This window comes from Ursus maritimus, unplaced genomic scaffold (assembly GCF_017311325.1).
Source record: "Ursus maritimus isolate PB19 unplaced genomic scaffold, ASM1731132v1 scaffold_23, whole genome shotgun sequence".
In the NCBI taxonomy this organism is placed as follows: domain Eukaryota; kingdom Metazoa; phylum Chordata; class Mammalia; order Carnivora; family Ursidae; genus Ursus; species Ursus maritimus.
In genome coordinates, this window is record NW_024424786.1 from 32,193,891 (window position 1) to 32,220,258 (window position 26,368).

The following is a 26,368-nucleotide window of genomic DNA, read 5'->3' on the forward strand; positions in this document are numbered from 1 at the left end:
CGAGTTTGGGGTAGTTTCAGGCTTGGGTATTTTTACAGAACTAAAAGTTCTCTAAGAAAGCCTCTCTTTCGAACAGAGACAATATATTAAGGTTTCAAACCAACTCGTAAAGGCTACCACTGCTACTATAAATGAGAAACAGTTTTAAGGTGAGTGGGGCCTCTATGACGGAGGACCAACTTCAGGGTTTGTTAGAGGTCGTTAACTGAACAGAATCCATCGTTCCCTCACCGAGGAACTTTAGATTTAGGAGTATGGGAGAGAATTGGAAAGAACTTGAAACATTGCCATAAACAAGGGAAAAGGGTGTCCCTTGCTTCCCTTACTGCATAGGGTCTAGTCAGGTCTGCCCTGGCCCCTTTACCTATGGAGGACACCTCAAAGGTCTTAAAAGAAAAAGAAGAGGAACCTATGACTCCTTTGGTTCCTGAAATTAGCTCCTCAGCTTCACCAATTAGACCCAACAAAGAGGAAGAGCTCCCTCCCCCGACTAGGCCATTCCACCACCTTCTCTTCTCCAACCCCCATTTCGTCGATCCTTACTGGGGGTTGCATCTGGGAAGTGATATCTACAGGGAAACGTTTCCTAGGGGAGTAGGCTGTAAGACTACATGTGTTGCAATGTTGCTTAGATCATGAAGGATTTCTATTTTTCCTGTTTCCCGTCAAGTACTCTACTAACTACTTAAGCTACAAAATTAGATAATTTCCCCTTGTAAAACTTGTAGTGTTTTCCATGGGTTAAAAATGGCAGATTCTTTTTTTTTTTTTAAAGATTTTATTTATTTATTTGACAGAGACAGCCAGCGAGAGAGGGAACACAGCAGGGGAAGTGGGAGAGGAAGAAGCAGGCTCATAGCGGAAGAGCCCGATGTGGGACTCGATCCCGGAACGCCAGGACCACGCCCTGAGCCGAAGGCAGACGCTTTAACGACTGCGCTACCCAGGCGCCCAAAAATGGCAGATTCTTAAAGGCAAGGTAAAATAAGATGTGACCTTCACGGCACGACCTTCAAGGCACGGTATTTTGGTCCCTACACCGGCACCCATCATAGTCTAGAATGCGATGGAGAAGCAGAGGGGAGGGATGGCCTTCCTCCTATAAGGACCTGTATCAGTGGCGGTGGTCATAGTGATTTTGTTCGGGGGAGTCCTCGGGTCCCTTTCACCCAAGGATCCTCTGACATACCCTGCATGGGAATCCACCCGGGAGTCAGGGGGATTTTCTAGGTAGTGGACTTTCTCTTCTCTTTTCCGTTCCCAAGGACTCTCCCTTGGGGTGCCTTTTAACCCATTGGAAACAATTCAGATGGCAAAATTTAGGAAAGGATTGATCTCCTGTAATGCGGCATGGCCTCAGTGGTTTCTGTCAGTTCCATCTCTGCAGTAGAAAAAGGTAAATGGACCTAGGGTACCCACTGCTCCTACCTAGGCCTTCATTGCTCTCCGCCAGAACCCCAGTCTAAGGGCTTTGCAGAACTGGCTTGCCCAAACGTATTTGGCTAGTAAACTCTCTCCTGACATATTAGATAATTATCTAAATAGGCTTCCTCCAAGTAAACCCAGGTTACTGGAGGAAACACAGGCCATCTCAGACAAAGGGGAGTCTTGATGCTCTTTCCTGTCTCACTGTTCTAATTGAAGTGGGGGCTTCTCGCTCACATATTCCTGAGTTAGTGGCTATAACTGGAGCCAGTTGTGGTTAGTCTACCTCAGGACACGGACGTTAAGGAATATTCCCAAGCAGCTGCCGAAACTCCCTTTGTTTCATGGAAATTCCTTATCTTCTCTGGCCCGATGTGGCCTACCCATCCCCCCCCTTGTTGGTGGGAAAATATGATGTCTGCTCCTTTGCTGGAGTTGATGAGTTCTAGAACCGGGAGCCCTTTCTCTGCCTTCTGGCAGCACTTCACCTCTTCTGTCTCCCCCTCCCCCTTCTCTTTCTTCACCACCTTGGTTGCAACCCGCAAAACTGGCTTCTAGACCATCCTCAGTGCCTCAGGCACCATGGCTCCTCCCACCCTTAACAACAGAAAGGAGCGAGAAGAGCACCCCCGGACCTACCACCCCCCCACTCTAGATTTCCCCACTAGTGTCTCAGGTAAAAATTGACAATGGGGAGCAAACGGACTTTTAAAAGAGGATCCGGTTGGAACATCATTCGGTATTTCAACTAAGTTAAGTCTGTTAGTTTAATTTAGACCTGTCTTTAAGGTTATCAGCATTAAACGTGAAACTTCCTCTACTGAGATTTACTAAAGGTCAAGTAGTGCTCATGTTCTCTCTCTTGCACTTTGTTGGCAAATAAACTTGCCATCTAAAGAATTCCTGACGTAACTTTCAGCTCACAGTTGGTTGCTACTTAGTCTCCATTGGAGACTAAGATTGCTAAGAGTGCAAAATTCAGCAACTTTCTATGTAGAAAAATAGGAGATACCTATGAAAGATAAAAGGAGTGGAGATTTCATCCTTGTTAACAGGTAATTTTGTTCAAAATCAGAATGGCTATTTAGAAAGAAATGGCTTGGGACAAAATCTGAATGCAAAAGAAAGTTGTAGGCTTGTGAAGGAAAATGTTTGGAAGGGATTTTTAGGTGTGGTCAGGACAGACTAAGATTAAAATAAAGGGAACTTGAAGGTATGGTGTAAAATTGAAATTCTCTCTCCATTCGAAAGACAAAGTTTTCTTGAATCGTTGGTCTGCTCTTGATAAGAAAATGTAAAAGGTTTCTTCTCTTAGTCTGCCCGGAAAACCAGTTTCTATGTTTTACATCCCTAAACCTGTTTAGGCACGTGCTTTAAACCTTTCTAAGGTTTTAACAAACTTCCTCAAGATTTCAATCATGAGCAAAGTCCCGTTGACTAATTAGTCTTGTTTGGTGTGTTTGACCTTTTGATATAAGGTCATCAACATTCGATATTCTGGCTCTTCAAGTGTTTCATGTGTCACAGAAGCGCCTGAGTTTCCTTGTCAGTTGCATCGTAAAGAATTCTCAGATCATTAAGCATGTCCGTTTCTGAGTTTGTCATTCACAATTGTTCTTATTCTCTTACAAAATGAAGTTCATCTTCAAGAAAATTCATATAAAGGACTTAGGACAAATACAGGTTTTTGATATCTTTAAAGACCTAAAAAACTGAAATGGGTAAAAACTTCCAGAATTCACGAAAGCTGCACTCAAATTAAACAAAAATTAGTAACATGACTAAATGAACTAAAACATTATTACAGTTTTGTGACTCTTCTTTAAAACATTGCTGATTCTCTAATGTTTGCTCTTCCAGATTAAGGATGCTTTCTCTTAAGATATCAGTGATTTACAGAAATGTGGTAGAATATGTAAATCAGTACTTGGGGCCCCTCCGTACTCAGTCCGGCATACTGAGCGGGACGGATTACGTGAACAGCAATGATACGCTTCAGGGGAAAGGCCCATACTTAGATGGGGGACAACTTCTTATGGACCCTCGAGTCTGAACAATGATCTTTGTGCAAAACGAGTTTGGGAACGGATCCCTGATCAGGGCACTCAAGGCTCTTTTGCCTCTGTTAAGCAGGGCCCCCAGGAACTCTTTATCGTAAATTACAGCAAGCTATTCGGAGACCAATCAATCGGTCATAATCAGACTGCCATTGAGAGAGCACATGCTACCCTTAAACGCATGATACAAAAACAAAAAGGGGGAGATACGGGTCCTATAGCACGATTACAGAAAGCATTGCTTACGCTTAATCTTTTTAATTTAAATTCTGATTTTGAAGCTTCGCCAGAGAAAAACATTTTAAACCGTACTCCCCCCCAAAAATGTGTCCAAGTACTGTGGAAGGACCCAAACACGGGCATTTGACAGGCAACAGTAGAACTCATAACATGGCAACAAGGTTATGCTTAGTGTTTCCACCGAGGACGGACCAGTGCGGATCCCCAGTAGAAATGTTACACGTTACTATGGCCTGACAATGGTCAGAATCCAGTCAGTCCCTCAGATGAATCACCTGAATCTAGATGAAAAACAGCTGCCCTTCATGCACCTACCTCCCCGATACCCACAAGGCCAAGTTCATGACCTGGGGAGACCCCAAGAAGACACCCAGAAAGCCGAGGAGATTCTGCAACAGACCGGTAAACCCTCTACTCCCGAAAACACGCACTGGGCTGAGGTATCTGTGCTTAACACCAGTTCTCCGTGGTACGTGCTGTTTTTCCTGCTGCAGCCTGGGTGCTTTGCATTCTTTTATTGGCTATGTTACAACTCCCCCGCCCCCCCCCCCGAACACCTGTTACTTGGGTGGATGCCCCTTTTCCTATTTTCAACAATGCCACTCTCCCTGTTAGTCTTACCAGAGATTGGGAAGAATCCAAATCCGTTAGCATTCTGAATGAGGCGTTACCTGACATCGGATGACCCAAGGGTGTCCTGGGCCTGGTCCTGGCTGGAATTCCCGAAGCTGTCTCAGTGATCGTGGCCAGTAGTGTGGCAGGAGCCTCTCTTTCTCTCACTAGGTTCACACTGCAGCCTTTGGGGACCAGCTGGCTGTTAATACCACAAGGGAATTTCAACTTCAACAAACTATAGATCAGAAAATATTAGGACGTCTTCAACTAATGGAAGCTGCTATGGAATATCTTAGGTTAACAGCAAGACGTCTTACGTGACTGGCTCACAGATCCATCTGTGTGACCCCATGCCCCGGAACCAGTCTATACATGATTGGGAAAAGAATGAAACAAATGCATGGATCATCCCATGATAATTTAACTTCTGACGTTCAGCAGCTGAAGGATCCGATGCTCGCCTCACTGACGGCGGTAGAAAATCGTAAGCTTCATACAGAAGCTTGGCGATCTCTAACAATCTGCAGTGGCTTAACTGGGCCACATGGTTCTCTTCCACAAAATGGGGATTCTTAGGCGTTGCTATTGTAATAATTACTGTTTTCTTTCATCATAATCTGCAAAATTGGAATAATTGCCCTATCCACCATCAGAGATGTGAAACATATCTACCCAGCACAACTGTCTCAGGAACTACTTGCTACCGCTTTAAAGAAACAAAAAGGGGGAGATGTTGGGGTTATCGTAGAGCATGAAATCAGCCATAATACCTGGCTTGCTAAAATGTAACTCTGAGGTCAGGGAAGGTTTTGGAGAAGGGCACAGGCCTTTGGAATGCCGACGCCTACGTGACCACTCTGCCCTTGGAATGCCTCGGGGAGTTGCCTTCCGGAAGCTTTCCTAGCCCAAACAGTAGGAGCCCTGTGATCCAAGAAATGTAGGCATTGTCCCTTAGGCTATGTTTAGCAAACTCTTAGAATGCCCAAAGTAGCATATGGTATATTTCCCTGTAAACAGATCCTCCCAGTTTTCAATAAGACCCTTTGTCAACATCATGTGCTTGAGAAACTGATCAGAATTTGTGATTATCCTGAAGGATGAATAAAAGTGGGAGCAAAGCGGAGCAAAGGGTCTTTGTCTCTGAGCAAACCCCCTTTGTCTTTTTCTCTTTTTCACAGCAGAGTTTGGAGTAATCTTTCATCCGTTGGTACAGGGAGTGCTTCCCATTCCCAGCAGGGGCTTCAGAAAGAGAAGCAAAAGCACTGAGGCGAGAAAATCCCACAGAGACTTGGGGGCAGATGAAAAAGTCCACGACCTGCTGATGCACAGGGAGGAGGTGAAGTGCTCCAGATGGGGTTGGAGCATTAGAGGTATTAGAATAATCAGGATTTTACAGTACGATGAGATGTTTCTAAAAACAGTGGGAAGCCATGGATGGGTGGAAAACAGTAAAGTATTAGATCCTTTAAGAAAACCATAATACTTAAATCCTAGATCATTAGGCAGGTTTCTGTATTTTTTAACAGATCAATTTATTTCCTGGAGAGAAAACAGGAGAGAGGAGGCTTGAGCAGAAGGAGGGAGAGAATCCTCAAGCAAATTCCTGCTGAATGGGGAGCCAGTCATGGGGCTGGATCCTCGGACCCAGATCCATGAACCTGAGCTGAAAGCAAGAGCCAAATGCCACTCAGGCACCCCAACTTGTCTCTCTATTTTTAAAGGTTTTATGCATTTGAGAGAGAGCATGAGATGGGAGGAGGGGCAAAGGGAGAGAGAATCTCAAGCGGACTCCATGCTAAGCAGGGAGCCCAGTGCTGGGCTGGATCCCAGTACCACAGGATCATGATCTGAGCAAAAGGCAGATCTTTACCAACTGAGCCACACAGGTGCCCCAAACAGGTTTTTATTTTTAAGAAATTGCTCTGCTTCTGGAAAGGAATGGATAGTTTTATTTCTCACACTTTTCAGAAAGAATTTCTCTTTATGGGAGACATGATATTCTTAGCATGACAGTCACTTTACAACAAAAGTCTCCCTCTTCCCCAGTTTCCTCATGACGTTTCTGACTTCAGTGCTCCAAGGTGTAGATAAAGGGATTTAACATGGATGTGAAGATGGAATCAGACACAGCCATTGCCTTGTCTCTGGGGTAAGTGGCCACAGGCCGCACATACAGGAAAATGCATGGCACAAAGAACAAGATGACCACGGTGAGAATTACTCATACTTCAGGAGTAATAGATATGTATGTACTTATTCAATGTAATTAATTCAATTAATGTTATATATTGAAAATAATTTCTAAACTATAATTCTATGCAATAACTAAAGTCTGCATATGAAATACTTAATCCGAATAAAAGAGGTGGTTCATAGAGCTGAGGTTTGTAGTTGGTCAACAGAACATCGTATAAATAAAGATGCTAAAGTCATTTAATGCAAGGTTTACCAAACTCAAGATTGGTACGTAACTTCAGAGAGTCCGAGACCAGGTGCAATTTTTCTAACTTGGCTCTTCTGACTGTGGAGGCAAGCTCTCTGGGCATAAATGAGAAAGAAATCATGCAATTATATCTTGGTCAAATTTGGAGAACTAGGATTTGTATTGCTTTCAAAGAGATTTAAAACTGAAGACTTAAGTGTTTATGATCCTAAGGAGGAAATAGCCTTTCTGGCTTACGAAGGGATTTACTTTCCCTCTAATTAAGGATGATTGCTGCAAGATACCCAGGTACAGGTATGGTGTTTACTGAATTACTTGGTGTCTTTTTGAAGCCTAGTTGATTGTATTCTTAGACTGAAGTAGAAACAGCTCTTGTTGACCTTCTTAGAAGATACACTATGAGATTAATGTTCTCCTTTTTTCATGGTGGACCTGTGCTGTGGGAGCCCAGAGAGCCTGTGTGGGCAGTGGTGACATGCCCCAGAGGACATCATGCTGGTTTCATCCCCTGAGGCTGGTTCTCCACTGATGGAGGAGCTATTCCCTGACCACTGAATTTGCACCCATCTGCTGTAATAACAGGGTGTTCTCACTGGGCAAGAACCTCACATGGGCCATAGCAATGCCGCTCCACAGCAGAAGTCTAGATCAGCGTTAAGCATCTAATGATTTGCTCCTGTACAGTGATCTGTACAAAGTTACAGAGTGGCCTCATGTGTAATCACCCAACAGAGCCATATTCTTTCTAACAGGTGTTTTTCCCTCCCTCTAGCATAATCACGTTTTAATCTCAAGAAGGTATGAATGCCACTTGGTATCCCTGAGCAGCTCCACCACAGAAGTGGAAAGCAAGACTTGGATCTTTAAAAGAATTCCTAACCTGTCAAGATTCTCTACCTGACATAGTTAAACTGACACCACCACCTAGAATCTTATTAGTTCCTGCTTTGCTGTTGCCAACTTTTAATTTTTGTGTCTCATTCATAATCATCTTAGCACCTCCCTCAACTGAACTCTTGGTGTCTTTCAGTCAGACTCCCATTCATTTGTTTCGATATTACTTAGGTCCTGGATGAAATGGTATTTTTTCAGTACTTTTCAGGGCTGACCCTCAACTTGTCCTTGTGTGCATTCCAGCCTCCCAGGGAGGACATGACTATCAGATGATGAAAAGAAGCCACGAGTCTTTAATTCTTTCTTGAATTCCCATCACTCCTCATTTTCAGCTACAGTGGCAATTTTTTGGTCATTTTTAGTAGTTAAGTATTGTGTGTAATATTCTGCAGGAATTAGACTTTTTTGGAAGCAAGTGTAATTGTTCCAAAAATCGATTAAAGGGGTCCGTAGAATGCAGTAGCCCAGCAGAGGGAATGTCATGCTCTAGTGTTAACGGATTATCGGCAATACAAAGGGGGAGAGAGGTTGAGAGAAGCACCATGCTTTTGAGAGAAGAATGTTATTGTGAGAATTTAACATAAAATACCATATTCAGAGAATCTTCACATGTTTCTCTGTCATGTATGTATTTTCTCAGAGGAACCTTATTGCTAAAAGTCCCAGCTAATGAAGTATGGTGACAATCATGCTAATTTTCCAACTAGCAATTCAAATTATTTTTTAGTGACTGAAGGTATAATCAAAGTTCAATTAGCAAAAATTTCCTGTAGTAACTTTAACACCAAATAGAGCTATATTTTAGTACATGGAATATTGAATTGAAGTTTAAAGATACAAATTGAAATACTTTATCTTCTACTTACTAGCTGTGGGTTGTTGGCATAACACAATTATTAGTCTTCTCTTAGTCTTTTTGCTCATGTTGCTAAGAGCTGAAAGAAGGTGGTCTCTGAAGTCTCACCTTCTAAATCCTCAGTGTAAACGATGTGAGGAACCTAGTGTCCCATCAAGACACCAAGATGTAGGAAGTATTCCAACCCCTCCTAAGTGAAGGCAAGTGGAATGGAAGTCAAGAGAGCCAATGAACAGTGCTGAAAACAAGTTTAATACATGTGCTACAGCTGTTCACAAGAAATTGAAACCATTTTTTTTTTCATATAGGAAGATCTTTGAAGGCTTTATTATAGTGGTAAAGGGAAGAAGGAGAATGGGAATTCCTTGGTGACTGGAATAATGTCCACTCAGGAATAAAGTGGTCATTTTATGTTACAGTCTATTTTCCAAATTTACTAAGTAAACAGTATTTTAAAATATTCACATGATTTATAGTAATTTATATATAATGAGATGTGTTGAAAAGATTTTGGAGTTCTGTAAGTGTTTTGGTGACACATTGAAGTCTAGTTCTGACGTCTTACTTATGTCCATACTGATCTTGTCCTGGCTTCAGTACTGCTTCTTGTTCTTTTTTCTGGGGTGAGTTCTTCTGGCTTGTCATTCTGTCCAGAGAAGAATAGATGAACGTGAGAACAAAATACTAGAATAGCAACAATGACCCCAGAGAAATATACACTAAACAAATCAGAATAGATAGAAACTGAAAAAAAAAAAAGGCAATATAATGAAATAGTTGAATAGAACAAAGCAATGCACTAGATCATGGGTGTATTTTTTTTTTTCCATTTTGGGGAAGAAACTATATCCCAAAATTGTAAAGAAATAAAAACTTACATAAGGACAAAAATAAAATTAAACACAACGAAAGGATAAAATGTAAGTGTAAAAATGAACATTTTTGACTCTAAAGTAGAGTTGATAAAATAAGAAATTAGATGGGCATTAAAGAGGGCACGTGGTATGATGAGCTACTCGGTGTTATGCTCAACTAATGAATAATTGAACATTATATCAAAAACTAATGCTGTACTATACCTTGGCTAATTGGATTTAAATTAACAAATAATAAAAAAGAAAAAATAAGAAATTAGTTGAAAAAAAGAAAATGAAAGGAAAGACTAATGAATCATGAGGTAAAACCACAAGTTCTATACACTATATTCCCTTAGGGCTGGATTTCCATACTTCTGTGTGTTTGATAAACTTGGTGTCAGCTGGATGTTCTTGCTGGTTTTTTGGGGGGAGGAGCCTGTTATGCTGATTCTAAGGCGTCTTTGCCTTGGATGGAATTGCATCACCCTTGCCAAGGGGCCAGACTAAGTTTAGTGCCTCCAGATTGCTCCATGTGGTTTTTGTTCCCTGAAGGCTTTCCTTGCCACTTAGAGCATGAGAATGAAAATGTTGGTTCCCCAATCTCCAGCCACGGACCTGAAGTTCACATCCCCCACTCTTCAGTGAGCCCTCAGGGAAAAGCAGTCAATCACTTTTGTCTGTATTCACACTCCTGTATTCACCCAGTCTGTGACCCAGTATTTCTCTCTCAAGCAAGCAACCCTGTTTCAAGTCTTCACACTTCATAGACTCCTGCAGCGCAGACCTGCACCACTCCCCTGGGGAAGGTGGGGGTCTCCCAGTGGTTCTGCTGCTTACTTGCTAAGCCCCTATTCAGAGAGCAGTTGCCTGACCTTGCCATGGTTCCCAGGTTATGGCGACACTGAGCAGAAAACTGGTGCCTGGGCTTGTTGTTTGCAACCAGCTTCCCTGCTCCAGTCCCTGGGAGTTCTGCTGCACTAAGTCACCCCATTCTTTTTGTGACCCCAGGGACCCTGAGACCACACTATCTCACCTGGGATTCTGCTCTGCTTCACCTCCAATGTGCCTTTCAGGAAAACTTCTAAAAGATCCAATTTTGCACTCTGTTGCTTACACCACTTTCCAGTCCCCAGCTTACTGGGGCTCCTTCTCCCCATGGTTTAACCTCTGATAGATCCCCTCAGATTCATGTCTCCACACCTCCTTCCTTGCAAAAAGTGGTTGCTTTTCCATTTGTAGAATTGTAGCATCTTTTCTCAGATCTCTGGTTGATTTTGCAGGTGTTCAGCATAATTTGATAATTTTTGCCTGATTTCCAGGGACCAGACGAAATTAGGGTCCCCTACTCCTCCACCATTTTAACTCTCTCCACAGTCTGCAGTTTTAAGTAGGTCAGAGTAGTCTTCATGGAGGAGATCATGTTTGAATAAATACTTGAAGAAGGGGAGGGAGTCAGATATGTAGATATGCACTGCAGAAATGTGTTGGAGGTTTTGAGGCCAGTGAGATGGGAACCCAGAGAGAATTAGATGAGGTCCGAGAGGGGTGGTGGGTCCAGATCACATAGAGCCTCGTAGGTTGCATTAAATGACTTCATTTTTGATGAGACCAAAGTGGAGCACCGTTGGAGAGCTTTGATCTGAGGAGAGACAAGACTCGACTCACCTGTTTTGTCTGACATTAGTACTGCTACCCTAGCTTCCTTTTTGCTTCTGTTGGCATGGTAAATGTTTTTCTATCCCTTTTTTTCATTCTGTATCTGTCTTTAGGTCTGAAATGACTCCTAACAAGTGAGTCCAACAATCCAGCAAGAGGCTATAACCATTATCAGTATTTATGCAACAAACATGGGTCCTCCTAAATACATAAAACAGCTATTAGCAGATGAAGGGAGAAATTGACAGTAATACAGTAATAGTAGGGAGCTCTAGCACCCTACTCACACCAGTGGACAGGTCATCCAGACAGAAAACCAACATGGAAACGGTGGCTTTGAATGACACACTTGACCAAAGGACTTAACAGATATATTCAGAGCATTATATCCCAATGTAGCCGAAGGCATTTTTTCAGGTGCACAGGAAACATTCTCCAGAATAGATCACATGTGAGGCTACAAAATAGGCCTTAATAAATTCTAAAAGATTGAAATCATATTGTACAGCTTTTTTTTATCACAGTGGTATGAAACTAGAATTACAAGAAGACATCTAGAAAGAACACAAATACATGGCGGAAAATAACCTACTCCTAAACAATGAATAGGTCAACCAAAATATCCAAGAGGAAATAAAAAAATACATGGAGACAGATGAAAACGATACGGGGTTAGTATCCAAAAGATATAAAGAGTGTATATAACTCGCCATCACAAAGAATCTGATTTGAAAATGGACAGAGGACTTGAATAGACATTTTTTCAAAGAAGACAAACAGATAACAAGTCAACACATGAAAAGATGGTCAGCATCACTCATTATCAGGGAAATACAAATCAAAGTCACAGTGAGATACCACTTCACACCTGTCAGAATGGCTAAAATTAAAAAGAAATAAGTGTTGGCAAGGACGTGGAGTAAAAGGAACCCTCGTGAACTGCTGGTGGGAATGCAAACCGGTGCAGCCACAGTGGAAAGCATTATGGAGGTTCCTCAAAAAGTTAAAATAAAATAAAATTACCATATGATCCAGTAATTCTACTGCTGGGTATTTACCCAAAACATTTTTTTGCAACAACATGGATGGATTTAGAGGATATAATGCTAAGTGAAACAAGGCAGACAGAGAAAGACAAATACCATTTGAATTCACTCACAGGTAGAATTTAAAAACAAGATACATGCATGTGTATATATGTGTGTGTGTATATATATATCTTTGTATTTATATATTTATATATAAAAGGAGACAAACCCAGACTCTTTAAGTACAGAGAATAAACTCGTGTTTGCCAGTTGGGACTTGGGCAGGTGGGTGAAATGGATGAAAGGGATGGAGAGTATGCCAGTCATGGCAAGCAAGGAGTAATGTATAGAACTGTTCGATTAAAAAAAAAAAGTGAATGTTATTGTATATCAACTATAGCTTAAGTTGATTTAAAAATAAAATAATGTAAAAGAATTTTCATTTCCACTTCCTTTCTCTTCTCTGTACTGTCTTAATAACTTCAAAATATTTTAAAAATTTTAGAAATTTTAATTAGTAGTTTTCATTGTAAGTATATTTTATCAGTATGTTACGATCGATAACTATTATTACATCTACAGTAACATTTTCTAGAACAGGAAACTGGGAGAAGTTAAGAAACTTGCCTAAGTCACGGAGACACAAATAATGAAGCTAGAATTCAATTCTGTCACATGTGTTGGAACATGTACGTGGGCGCAGAGCTTTGCCTGCTGTTAGAAAAGATTTGACTTAAAGAGCAGAGCCTTTGGGAACTTCAGTAGTCTATACCTTTGTGTGACTTTAAAGGCATACTTTTTCCTTAGGGCAGAGACACCAGTGGAGCGGTTGGTAACTGAGATGCGATGGGTCCCTTCGGGACACTAGGAGAGGAGAAGGGCTCTGGGGACAGAATGTGTCTGTGACAGCCTTGTCTGGGATTCCTTGGCACCATGGTTTGCTGTGATTCAGGATTGACTGAGGTGAGTAGTTTATAGAGCATATCCTTTGGGGTTGGGTGGGAAGGGCAGAGTCCTTATCCCTCAAAAGGCTGTGAATTTCTATGAAATCCTATGTAATCTCTATAAATATCTGATTGAAGAAGACATGTTTAATCCATGTGTTCTGCCAGGGAATTGTTCTGGGGTAATACAGCTGACTTGAGAGATGTTTCTATCACAGAATAGTGGGGATATTTCCTTTTTATTCTAGAAAGTTCTAAGAGTAGAAGTAAGAAACTTTCTGGTGATATTACAGATGCTTTTGAAGAATCTTACTCAGCCTTCTAGGAAAGATTGGCTATCTGTGGAGTATCTTCTCTCCCCATAGATCCTGCAATGGAAAGCCGAGTAGAAGTATTTGAAGTACAGTTTGCATGTTGCAAACACACTGCACATGCTTCATCTGCAAAATAAATCAGAATTGCAAGAGCAAAAACTATGAGCGCTCTATTGGACCTCATCTCTGTCTGTATAAGAAATAAGGTAAGTCTACAAGCCCAACTAAACTACGTACTTTTTCTTGCCTCCCATTAGGGACTGGGTTTTCATGTGGTTGCTATTATGTAGTTATGTCTCCTGAGAAGCATGAAGTTCCAGAAACATATTTCTCTCAGTGATGAGAAGATTCTGATGTGTCAGGGTTCCTGGCTTTCCCTGGCCTCTGCTTGGTGCAGCACTGTCTCAGGTCCAATTCTTATTGAAACGGAGGTACATTGAAGGGGGCAGAGGTATAGTTTCCTCTACTGGTGGATTTCTTATTTCCAAGGTGTAAGGTCAGGAAAAGGACAGGGATGTATACTGGCCACATGCCATCAGTATTCGTTGATGCTATTGATACCATGATTCTGTGATACTGGTTACTCTGATATTGATGATACTCTTGGCTGCCCAAACCCATTGCCACCTAAAAATTACATTTTCTTTGTGGTGTTGGATTAAGGCATGATACAGGAGTGGAGGACTGAGAAACGAACTCTCTAGTGAAATCTTAGGATGAACCACTCTTTATCCCCAACAAGATTCTTTGTTCAGCCTTGCATCATGGTTTTGTATTTAAATATGAATAAATATAAGAATAAAAATAAATAGAAATATAAATGCTGGTCTCCGTTTTTGACACATCCTGCATTTTCCATCCATTTGATAGTCAGGGCATGTATTGGACGTGGCAGTGGTTTTCTTCCTTACCTATTCATGGTTTCTGGCTTCATGCTGGCTCTACCCTTATGGTTGGAGTCTGACGGTCAGCATGGCAGGGGAGGGTGGAGTGTTCAAGAGGGGGAAGTTGCCATGGAGTATAAAAGCTACAGATCCGGCACTGGTTTATTTTCGACTGCTCTCTGCTAAACCGCCTGCCAGCTTAGCCTGAATTGCACACAATAGAGCCATGTGAATTTGCCTTATGGGGTATAAAATCAGAGGGAAAAGATATTAAAACAAAAAGGATGCTATAATTAAGGTTGCATGATTCAGTACACGCACACACACACAGACAGACAGAGACACACACATTTTAACATTGCAAGGCCCTTGGCAAGAAAGTTGTTTGAGAAAACATGGAAGGCTTTGCTGAGGAAATGGTGTCTGAACTGGGTCCTCCGTGCACCGGTAGCAATGGAGAGTGGAGGTTGTATCAGGGGAAGGGCATTTAGCCACTAAGAACTATTGAAAATTCAGTGAATGAGATGGTGTGGGCATATTTATGAGGGACAGCAAGTGTCAGGCGTGGCTGAAGCATGCATGCCAGAGGCACTGGGAGGAAAGGTGGTGAGCAGGATTGTGGCCCAGCGCTCGAGGGCTGTGAAAGTCATGGTGAGTGTTTCAGCATTTGCATTTGAAGACCATAGTAACCATTTAATCGTATTTACGATTCATCATATTTTTAGAATGATTACTTCTCCTTTTCAAGTTATAGCAAGGAGTTAAAAAGGAGGAGAGGACAGAGAGGGAGGAGAAAGGGAATATCTGCAATAGTGTCCTTTCTTCCTGTTTAGAAACTTAGAGGGTCCACTTAACGAATTCTAGGATTGATCATTTACATTTATGAAATAGCCTGATTTTGTGGTATGTATGAACTAATAATGTTCACAGTGAAAATGTCTGTAGGTATTTCACTCAATATGTTATTTTTCTTCCACAAAATGGTGTGAGACATTTTATTCAGAATTTAATGAGTCTTAGACACTGTGTGAAGAGAATTATTATCTTCCATGTTTTGAGAATCTCAATGATCCTGCTTTTAGGGCAGTGAAAATATTCGGTATGGTATTATAATGACGGGTGCATGTTGACGTTTATCCAAATCCGTAGAATGTACCACACCCAGAGTGAACCCTAGGGTAAACTCTGGCCTCTGGGTGGTGATGATGTGTCATGGTTGGCTCATCAGTTGTGACAAATGCCCCATTCTGGTGGAACATTTTGGTAACAGCAATGGGGTGATATCTGTGTGGGGGCAGGGACTATATGGGGAGTCTATACCTTTCTCTGGGTTTTGCTATGAATCTAAAAAAAAAAAATTCTTACCAACAACAAGAAAGACAAAACAACAAAATGATCCTATTAAAGCTGAGGGGAGCTGGGTAATTTTGCTACAGCTCCCCTCAGACTGCTGAGAGTGAATGCTTCTGGTCCTTCACTGCAAGGGGAGGCAAGTCGGAAGCCACCACTGATTGATTTTGTTGGGGCCACAGTGAATGCGCTTGTATGCTTCGCACTGAGTGTGTCAGTGCGGGGGATACAAAGATGGATGTCTTCAGTGCAACTCTGACATCTTGAAGGAGGTGGACACCTCATCACAGGTAAACTCAAAGTCCAGTTGGACTCAATTTAGAAAAAAGAGACAACTAAATTTAACAACTGAGTAATTTTGTTCTTAGGTGCTGAATGTATTCTAATAAAATCAGCTCTCATATTTTTTTATGTCTCCAAAATTCATATTTGACCACAAGAATATATCCCAACTTCGTAGTCTGGCTCTCATGGCCTTTGGCTGGGAGGAAAACTTGCTTTTCCAAGTTGTCCCACTATGACATTAGAATGTGTCTGAACTAGAGGTTTCATACTGAGCTTTTCTATTTGCTTTATCCTCTCCATTAATACTTTAATTGGATTTCTTTCATCTCAAATGCTTTCTCCCCTCTAATTTTCATATCTTTGGATCACAAACTCTTTATAACCAAGGGCCTATTTTGTTTCTACTTCCCTCTTATAATGGGCCCCACATAGTGAAGCTGTTATGTACCTTTTATCTGGTTTTTAGTATTTATTCAAGATACTTGGAGTTGTCATTTCCAGCTTCTGATCACCACGAGCAAATTAGCATGATCCACTGTGCTGATAGGATTTCAGCCAGTCAGCAAAGGAAATTTGTGTGTAAAAGAGTCGTGTGGCTCTATTATCTTTATCATTATATAAATGAACAAGGTAGATTAACAACTTTGAAAGTTGATATTAATAATCATAATGGAAAGTCGATACTAATGATGATAATGAAAGTAACCATTCCATTTGCAGGGAGTACAGACCTGCATCTCCCATGCTTTGTACACACTGAAGTATTTAGCCTTCATAGAAACCCTACAGAGTATGTGATTTTACTCTTAATGTTTACAGGTGAAGAAAATGAAGCACAGAGCTATCAAGGGACTTGTTAAATATGGCACCATAGTGGGCAGTTGGGTGGGGTATGAATCTAGGCCACGTGGCCTCAGCCCCTATGCACCATCGCTGTGCTAACCTACCCCTCTGCTCTGCATTAGAATATCTGCATCTCAGGCAACCTGGTTTAGAACTTGTCTGTCTTCACTTAGCATTATAGTTCATCTCTTTTTTTCTTTTTTTAAAATTTTTTTATTATGTTATGTTAGTCACCATACAGTACATCATTAGTTTTTGATGTAGTGTTCCATGATTCATTGTTTGGGTATAACACCCAGTGCTCCATGCAATACGTGCCCTCTTTAATACCCATCACTGGGCTAGCCCATCCCCCCACCTTCCTCCCCTCTAAAACCCGAAGTTTGTTTCCCAGGGTCCATATCTCTCGTGATTCATTCCCCCTTCTGTTCATCTCTTAACATAATTCTAAATTTTTCACTGCCAATCTATCCCTTAGGAATTTGTATTCTTCTTTCTGCAGATGGTTTGTATTCTTCTAGTATCTATCACAAAGTACCTTACATAATGAATGATTTCATCTACATTTATCTTAAAACTCGTGTTAAATTATTACAAACAGGAGAGCATTTTGCCATTCTTTACAATAACTTCACAGAATTGTGGTTCAATATTTAAAATAAAAGACAATTACAGAATTTTGAGAGAAGTGAATAGACAGTATAATTTTAAAGTATTTTGAAAGTAGATAAATTAAGTGGGGAAATTGGCAGCTTGGATTATATGAAAAGAAATAAGTCACAGAAAAAGAGAAAAAGTAAAATCCTAATAGTGAAAGAAGCAGAGACTGGCACTTACATAGTTTTTACTTTATGAGCCAAGTCTTTCTCTCATTTTACCTCCAGAGGTACCATGACTATGTTTAAAGTGGCTTTCCCAAGCGAGTAAATAGTGAAACCCAGATTTGAACTAAAGACATCTGACTCTAGAACCTGTGTTCTTGGCCAAGAAAAATAACTATTTTTGCTAGATTAATAACCATCCCGGATAACATATCAAGTTCGTGAAATATAAACTGATAGAAGATAAAAAATTCTCAGAAGAGCAATATCTTCATTAAAAATGTAGTAAAAATGTAAAACGTGCTTGGTGATAAAAAAGTATACGCACACAATAAGATACAATTTTATTTTCTATTAACCAAGAAAGATAATATGATAGTGTTACAAAATAACCTTTTTTGTTTTTCTGCATGTTCATTAGCTTTCTTGCAGATTAATCATTAACCTTGAAATTATGGCCATACTTGTATATAGAAAATGGTTGTAGAGATACACATACACAAATTTACTGATAGAATGTTTCTAAAAAGACACATAAAAAAAGTAGGTATTTCTGGAGAGTAGGATGAGAGATTCAATAATTCGGAGACATTTTAATTTTCTTCCCTAACTCTTCTGTGTACTTTGAAGAATTAATTATGATCATGAATTATTCTGTAATACAGTTAATGGACACAAAATATTGAAAGACTTTTTAATATTATTAGTAGCAATGGTAATCTCTAGCATTTGAGGCAGCAATATAATACTTGGGAAATTATCTAAATTGTTGTTCGTGAGAGTGTAAATTGGAAGCAACATCAATATCTCAACGGAAAAAGGGTCAAATAAATGCCACTAAGAAAAATTTATACAATGTCACATAATTAAACAGTTAAATTATGGAAAGTATAGTAACATGGGAAGGAGTATTACAGTAACTCCAAGTCTAAAACAAAACACAAAATGATATACAATGATTTCAATGACAAACTATATATGCTATGAGCAAGAACTTGAAACAAAAATCATACTATATTGGAATTATGGAATATTTTTCAAATGACATTTTTAGAATTATCCTGGGAATTCAGGGTAAAAAGGAACATGGATGGATAAAAACATTCTTACATTATAGGCATTGTTAGGAATTTATGCCACTTTGAATTCATGTGCACAAATGCTCAGTATTCTAATGAGTTCAGTTTAAAAGTACAGTAAAGATGGCAAACAGTTTTCCTCAATTATGCCAACCTCAAAGTTCTCCAGACATTTGTAATGACCATCAGTGAAACTGACATTGAACTCAAGAGTTGTAAGTAAAATATGGTAAAAATAGATTTTTGTAAAGCATGTTTAAACCAAGATACTGATGAGGTCAGAGATGAAGAGGTCAGGGACCCAAAAATTAATGAACTGAACTGAGAATATTTGGGAGGGATTCTCCAACAATATGAGTGCTTAATTATATTCAATAGTGTTTTTCAGATTTCAAAGCACATAGCTAAAATTCATGATACACGAACTATATGTGTGTATATGTGAACATAAAATCTTTTTTTTTTTTAATTCCTAGGGAAACTCAGGGTAAGGTAGGGCAAATATTGGCACACCATTTTTCATATGAAGGCTAAATTTCAAGGCAGTTAAGTCATTTGTCCAAGGAAAGTATAAGTTCTGCCATTTTGAATCATGGTAGTAACCAAAAATTTTAAAGGACATTTAATTTTTATTCCTAAAATATAAAGGCTTTGATGAAATGCAGTTTCTTTTTTTTTTTAAGATTTTATTTATTTATTTGACAGAGAGAGAGAAAGCGAGAGAGGGAACACAAGCAGGAGGAGTGCGAGAGGAAAAAGCAGGCTCCTAGTGGAGCGGGGAGCCCGATGTGGGGCTTGATCCCAGAACCCCAGGCTCAAGCCCTGAGCCAAAGGCAGAAACTTAATGACTGAGCCACTCAGGTGCCCCTGAAATGCAGTTTCTGAATCAACAGATCTGGGAGAGGCTTGGACTTCTGCAGATTTCCCAAGTTTCATGGAGGATTAAAGGCAGTTGGAGGTACCATAACATGGACCAAAAAGAAGGAATTCAGAGGTCAGTCCACTGGTCTTGCCATGATGTCACTTCTTTTCTTCTCTTTGCAGATTAAGCCCTTGTCAACGGCATCTTATCTGCAGCCGCTAGTAAGTATGGCAATGAATAGCAGTGTGACCGAATTCATTCTGTTTGGATTGACACAGGATGCAGGAAAGCAGAAAGCAATATTTGGGGTCTTCTTGATGCTTTACCTTGCCACACTGTTGGGGAACGTTCTCATTGTAGTGACTATTAAAACAAGCAGGACCCTTGGGAGTCCCATGTACTTCTTCTTACTCTATCTGTCCTTTGCTGATGCGTGCCTCTCTACAACGACAGCCCCCAGACTGATTGTGGATGCCCTTTCTCAGAAGAAGTCCATTTCCTACAATGAGTGCATGACTCAGGTCTTTGCAGCCCACTTCTTTGGGTGCCTGGAAATCTTTGTGCTCATTCTCATGGCTTTTGATCGCTACGTAGCCATCTGTAAGCCCTTGCGATACATGACCGTCATGAGCCGCCATGTCTGCAGTGTGCTGGTGATTCTGAGCTGGGTGGGATCCTGTATCCACTCTTCAGCACAACTTTTTCTGGCTTTGAGATTGCCTTTCTGTGGCCCCAATGTGATTGACCACTATTTCTGTGACTTGCAGCCCTTGTTGAAACTTGCGTGCATGGACACTTATGTGATAAACTTGCTAGTTGTTTCCAACAGTGGAGCCATATGCATGGTGAGTTTCATAATCCTGCTTATCTCCTATGTCATCATCTTGTACTCTTTGAGAAACTACAGTGCAGAAGGAAGGCGAAAAGCCCTTTCCACCTGCACCTCCCATTTTATTGTGGTTGTCTTATTTTTTGGTCCGTGTATATTCATATACACACGCCCAGCAACCACATTTCCAATAGACAAGATGGTGGCTGTGTTTTATACAATTGGGACACCGTTGCTCAACCCTCTGATCTATACACTGAGGAATGCGGAAGTGAAACATGCCATGAAAAAGTTATGGTGTAGCCAAGTATAACTTCTATTGATACATGATATTCAGGGATTCTAATGTGTATTTCCTTAACAGCTTGGTTTTCTTCATAGACAGGAAAGATAAAATATTCTACTTGGGGGAAAAAAAACAATAAATTTTAATTGCACTAATATTCTGTATATTTGTTTTAATATCAGTAAATATTTACAAATATTATATTTCTTATTCTGAGAGGATTGCATTATTATAGGATTACTTACAGTCCCTAACCATATTGAACAACCTATGATGGCCCTTAGTTGAATGCCATTGGTATCTGATCATATTCACGTGATAATTCAGCTTCCTGTACAAATTTGTCTTCAGAAAGAAAGTACTGACTAGGGAAAGAATGATCATGTGTGTGTGCACAAACCAATTCTTTCTCTAGATTTTATTCTAGTCTTTAAGAATGTGGTCATAAGAGCTAATCCATATGGAACTGGAACTTAGAGAGTGGAGGATGCTGTCTTGAGAACCTGGGACTTGGAGAAGGTGTTCTGAGAAAATTCTGCTCTGGAATCTATTCCTGAGCCTGCCTCGCAGGGGAATATACATGGATGGACGCTCAAACTCCAATCAAAGCTAGAAATCTCAGTTAAAACCTGGACTGTCCCTGGAGAACCTCTCAAAGGTCTCTGAATGATGAGAGAAGGAGAATCTCGTACTTGGCAGTGATGGGCGGTATCAGCCAGGAAGCTGACTTTTGGTGGGGTCCTTCCCATTGCTCTTCTCAAGGGAGAAGGAAGAGACAGTGAGGGTGTTTGNNNGCAGGAATATGCAGAAGGGAGGATGAAGGGTAGAAGGGAGACTAAAGAACCATGCACAGTGACGAGCAAGAAAAGGTAAAAGGAAAGTGGGAACTTTGTCCAGGTTGGAGAAAGAACTTTGCCTTCTTGTATTTTGAGAATCACTTCTGGGTATATGAACATTTTCAGGGAGAAGAAAAGTTTCAGAGTATCTCTATATTATTGACCTAGTGTAGCTTAGCTTCCTTGGCTGCCATGTTTGTTCAGGTATCAGGAAAAAGCTTTTTTTTTTTGTTTTTGTTTTTGGTTCCTAACAGTATCTGCAAAATCAAAATTCAGATTCCTTGGAAGAACCCAGGATTGGAAAGTCTGCTTTAGTGCTTTCCAGTTCTGGTCTTTCGGTTTTATATGAGAATGTTTTAAAATATGTATTTTCATTTCTGAAGATCACCTACTTGATATGTAGAATACCTACCTACCACCCCCCCCATCATAGTCTCATAATCAAGCACTATTATGTGATGCTCTTTCAGTACCTGAGTTTATGATTCCCATCAAATTGGTGCCAGGGAGTATTACTTTAGGTGATAGAGGCTAAGGGGAAAAGAACTTCATAAGTATGTGAAAAATTTCTGCCAATGGAAGACACAATGTTATCATGTCCCACCAAAGATTCCCAGAATTCCTACGTAGGAAGTGGTGGTGGAATACATATTTAAGTCCCAAGGAGGACGTTTGTCAGAGAACAAATGAGAACATTTGAGAAATGTGTGTTTGCACTCACATAAAGGATACACTTTTATGAACAAAATTTGTATAATTAAACCTATCTGTAAATGGGGAAAAATTCAAAGCGAATTGGTTGGAGAGTGATGTTAGGAAGTAGTCATGAGGAAAGGGGAAAAGGAATCACTCCAAGCACTGGAAGTGGAAAAAGGAAAGGAAGTCTGAAAATCAATCTTTGATTGGCAGGGGGAAAAAAAAAAACCAGAATAAAATGACCTCATAAAAGAGCCGAAAGAGCTCTCAAAACCCTTTTGTGACTGCAGTGGTAAGGGGAGCCCTTTCCAGTTCCTTTCATCTCTATGTTCAGGTTGGAGACTTCTTGTGCAGCTTGGGTTGTCCTAGCGTTCACCTGCTGTTTCCTTTTTCTGAGGAATCCCAGTACTATGTTGCCCGTTGTCCAATACTGAATATAATGTTTCGTATATATTTGTGCAGCTTTTAGAGACAACAGTAGGGAATTCCAGTGACTGCATTATGTCCAGAAATTTAAAACACTACATTTTCTTTAGAAAAAATGAATTAGGTTGCTTTTATAATTTTTAATAATAATCATTAGCTGTGGAAAATGGAAATGAGTGCATTTCCTTGCTTAAAAAATAGGATAATATTACAAGGGAGTATGTAATTCACGTTAAAATCATTTCTCCTTGCATCTCATCTCCCGTGTCCCCATTCCTACTGTAACTGGATTTAAGATGTATTTTTAGCTTTTTCTGCATCCTTTTCCTCTTTGTTTTGAGTCTCCCATACACATAAAATTCTATTGGAAATGTTTTTTTACTGACTTTGTGAGATAGGTTTCAACTTTTTTTCCCCAAATTTGTACTCATTTATCTTAAAATAATTTATTTGCATATGATTAATACTTTCAAACTCATCATATATTAAATTACCAAATATATATGGTTGAATTTCTTTACACGATACTCTGTTCTATTCACGTTTGTTTATTCTGTAATTTTAAAAATTACTATGGCTTTATGATATATTTGCTCTCAGTTCTTCTCCCCCTGTCCCCAAAAATCCTTTGACTATTCTCAGCTATATATTTAACCATGTGGAGTTCAGAATCATGTTCTCAGTTTCCATGGAAAAAACCTCCAGAGATTTTGATTAGGAATTCACTCAGTGTGTCAATTACTTGGGAAAAATCAACAACATTAAAATGGGAGTTCTTCCCATCGTGAATTGTATAACTCACTTGACTCGGTCGTTGCGTGTTTGTGAAGATGTTTAGTGTTTTTCATGAAGATTGTACATGTGTTTGTTACATCTCTTAGTCTTATTGTTACTGTGAAGGAGATTTATTTCCTTTTATAATTGCTTTTTAAGCCTACATTCGGAGGTATTATTATGCTGATTTTTGGCTAAGCTCTTTTAATAAACACTATAATCTGTCGGATGATTGTCTTTGTTTGGCGAACTAGGTGAACTCACCAGACAGTATTGGGTTGTGTTGTTTCATGTTTGGTTCTGATTGTTTTATTTCCTTCTACTCTTATTTCATTGCTTGACACAGAATTTCCAAAGTGACAGGCTGGTGGACCGAATTTATCTGAAAATTTGTAAATTTGTTTAACCCAATAATTGTTGTTTAACGTAAGGTTTTATAAACATAATCAGTCATCAGTATATTGAAATAATAAAAATTTATGTAAAATATGAATGCCTGACTTCTCTTGAAAATCTGAGTGTGGGACAGATTTGGATATATGCTCCTCAGAAGGCAACAACACACCAGAGCTTAGTCTTGGCAGACTCTCAAAGGGGACAGGATTTGCTCCCTTTCTACAGGGAGCAAATGTCTTAAATTTCTGCTTACATGTCTTTGCACAGCTTGGCTCTATTCAGTTTTTTAAAATCTTCCTAATCTCTGTAAGTGTATGAGGTTGAGAACTTGGCCTTAAAACTCCTAGTAAAATATATAATAATAGCAGCTGTAAAAAGTGGCCTTATATTATTCCTGGATTTAATGGATCTCTCAGAATTAAGTGTGATATTTCTTTCAGGTTTCTGGGACATACAGTTTGATCACGTTAAAGAAATCATTTTACTTTTAGTTTGCTGTGCTTTAATTATAAATCAGATGAAATTTTATCAAATCCCATTTTGGCATCTCAGAAATAATCTTTCTTGGTTTAACCATGGGATTTGATTGTCAGAAAATCCCAGTAACAGAAATCAGCAAACTAAGGACTGTTGGAAAGCAGAATATGTAGAAAATTCCAGGTCTTATCTGCTAAAATGTATTTAATGAGAAATGGAGGCATGCTATTACTTGAGAACTAATTTAATCCTCTGTAAAAAGATGTGAACATACTGACAGTGGACCCTACATTATATGATGACATAGTCACAAAAAGCTCTCAATAATAAATGAAAAACAGAAAACTAAAGCTAGCATCACACTATTACTTTGATTGACTTTTATCAAGTTCTAAAATGTTACATATTACACAGATATGAAGACATGGACCTCATTCTAAGGTCCTTCCCAGTGTTTATATTATGTGATATAATAAAATAAAGACCATCTTAAGAGTTATCAAAAGACACAAGTCATGACACCATTATGGATTTTTTCTTCTGTATCGATAAATGGAAACAGTTTTAAAATATAAAGCTAAGAGGAGTACTTTACTGTGATATATTTTCAAATTCTGTTGTAAAGTTCCTTCTACAATCACAAATTAAAGGACAAATGGAAGCTAGCTGAAAAAGCTTTTCACACGTATTCCCCCAACTCCTCTATAGCACAGAAGTGAGAGTCAGTCAATGTTTGTGAAGACTTTTTGAGTCTTGGTCATTTTTAAGAGACAATAACATTTATCCTCTTTGTGGTTTCAGGGAGGGTTGGCTGTCTTTGCACTACATAATTTGACCCTATGTGCATTTCTGATCTTGCTTCTTGCCATCCTCTTCCTTGACCATTATGTTCCTGGTCTTTCAGAGTTCCTTGAAATTACCGCGGAAGTCCTGCTTTAGAGTGTCCCTTTCTAGAACATTCGCCCCACTAATCCTCACATGCTGTTTCCTCCTTATCATTTTTGCTGTTTATTGATGTTCATCACTGAACATATCGATATGGTTCGGCACTTTTCCTCAGAAAATCTCAACAGAATTCAAAATCAGCTGAAATGTTACCTGGTAATAGAATCCTTTTCTGCCTACCCAACATGAAGTACCCTCCATAAAATAACCAAAGCCCTCCACATCCACCGATGCTGTTCTAATGATCACTCTCTGCCTTCTGTGTTTTTTAAAATTTAAATTCAATTAGCCCACATATAGCACAACATTAGTTTCAGATGTAGAGTTCAGCAATTCATCAGTTGCATATAACACTCAGTGCTTATCACATCGCGTGCCCTCCTTAATGCCATCACCCACTTATCCCACCCCCCACCCACCTCCCCTCCAGCAACCCTCAGCTTCTTTCCCATAGTTGAGTCTGTCGTGGTTTGTCTCCATTTCTGATTTCTTCCCATTCCGTTTTCCCTCCCTTCCCCTGTGGTCCTCTGTGTTGGTTCTTATGTTTTTCATATGAATGAAACCATATGATCATTGTTTTTCTCCCACTGACTGACTTCGCACAGCTTAATACCCTCCAATTCCATCTATGTCCATGTAAATGGTAAGATGGCATCCTTTCTGATGGCTGAGTAATACTCCATTGTTTATATATACCACATCTTCTTTATCCATTCATCTGTTGATGGACGTCTCGGCTCTTTCCATAGTTTGGCTATTGTGGACATTGCTGCTATAAACATTGGAAGGCAGTCGCTCCTTTAGTTCACTACGTTTGTATCTTTGGGGTAAATACCTAGTAGCACAGTTGCTGGATCATAGGGTAGCTCTAACTTCTTGAGGAATCTCCATACTGTTTTCCAGAGTGGCTGTACCAGTCTGGATTCGTATCAACAGTGTAAGAGGGTTCCCCTTTCTCTGCATCCTTGCCAAAATCTGTTGTTTCCTGAATTCTTATTTTTAGCCATTCTTTGTGGTGTGAGGTTGTATCTCATTGTGTTTTTGATTTGCATTTCTCTGATGCCAAGTGATGTGGAGCATTTTTTTTTTCATGTGTCTATTGGCCGTTTGTATGTCTTCTTTGGAGACATGTCTGTCCATGTCTTCTGCCCATTTCCTGACTGGATTGTCTGTTTTTTGGGTGTTGAGTTTGATAAATTCTTTATAGATCTTGGCTACTAGCCCTTTATCTGTAGTGTCATTTGCAAATA

The 26,368-nt window shown here is 39.8% G+C and overlaps 1 protein-coding gene across 1 annotated transcript; it reads left to right on the forward strand.

Moving 5' to 3' along the window:
• The first annotated feature begins 19,522 nt into the window (after positions 1 to 19,522).
• Positions 19,523 to 20,595, forward strand: LOC103672250 (olfactory receptor 4C11-like). Its single transcript, XM_008700917.2, has one exon. The coding sequence runs from the start codon at positions 19,606 to 19,608 to the stop codon at positions 20,593 to 20,595; it is 990 nt and encodes a 329-aa protein (XP_008699139.2). The 5' UTR covers positions 19,523 to 19,605.
• The last annotated feature ends 5,773 nt before the right edge of the window (positions 20,596 to 26,368 follow it).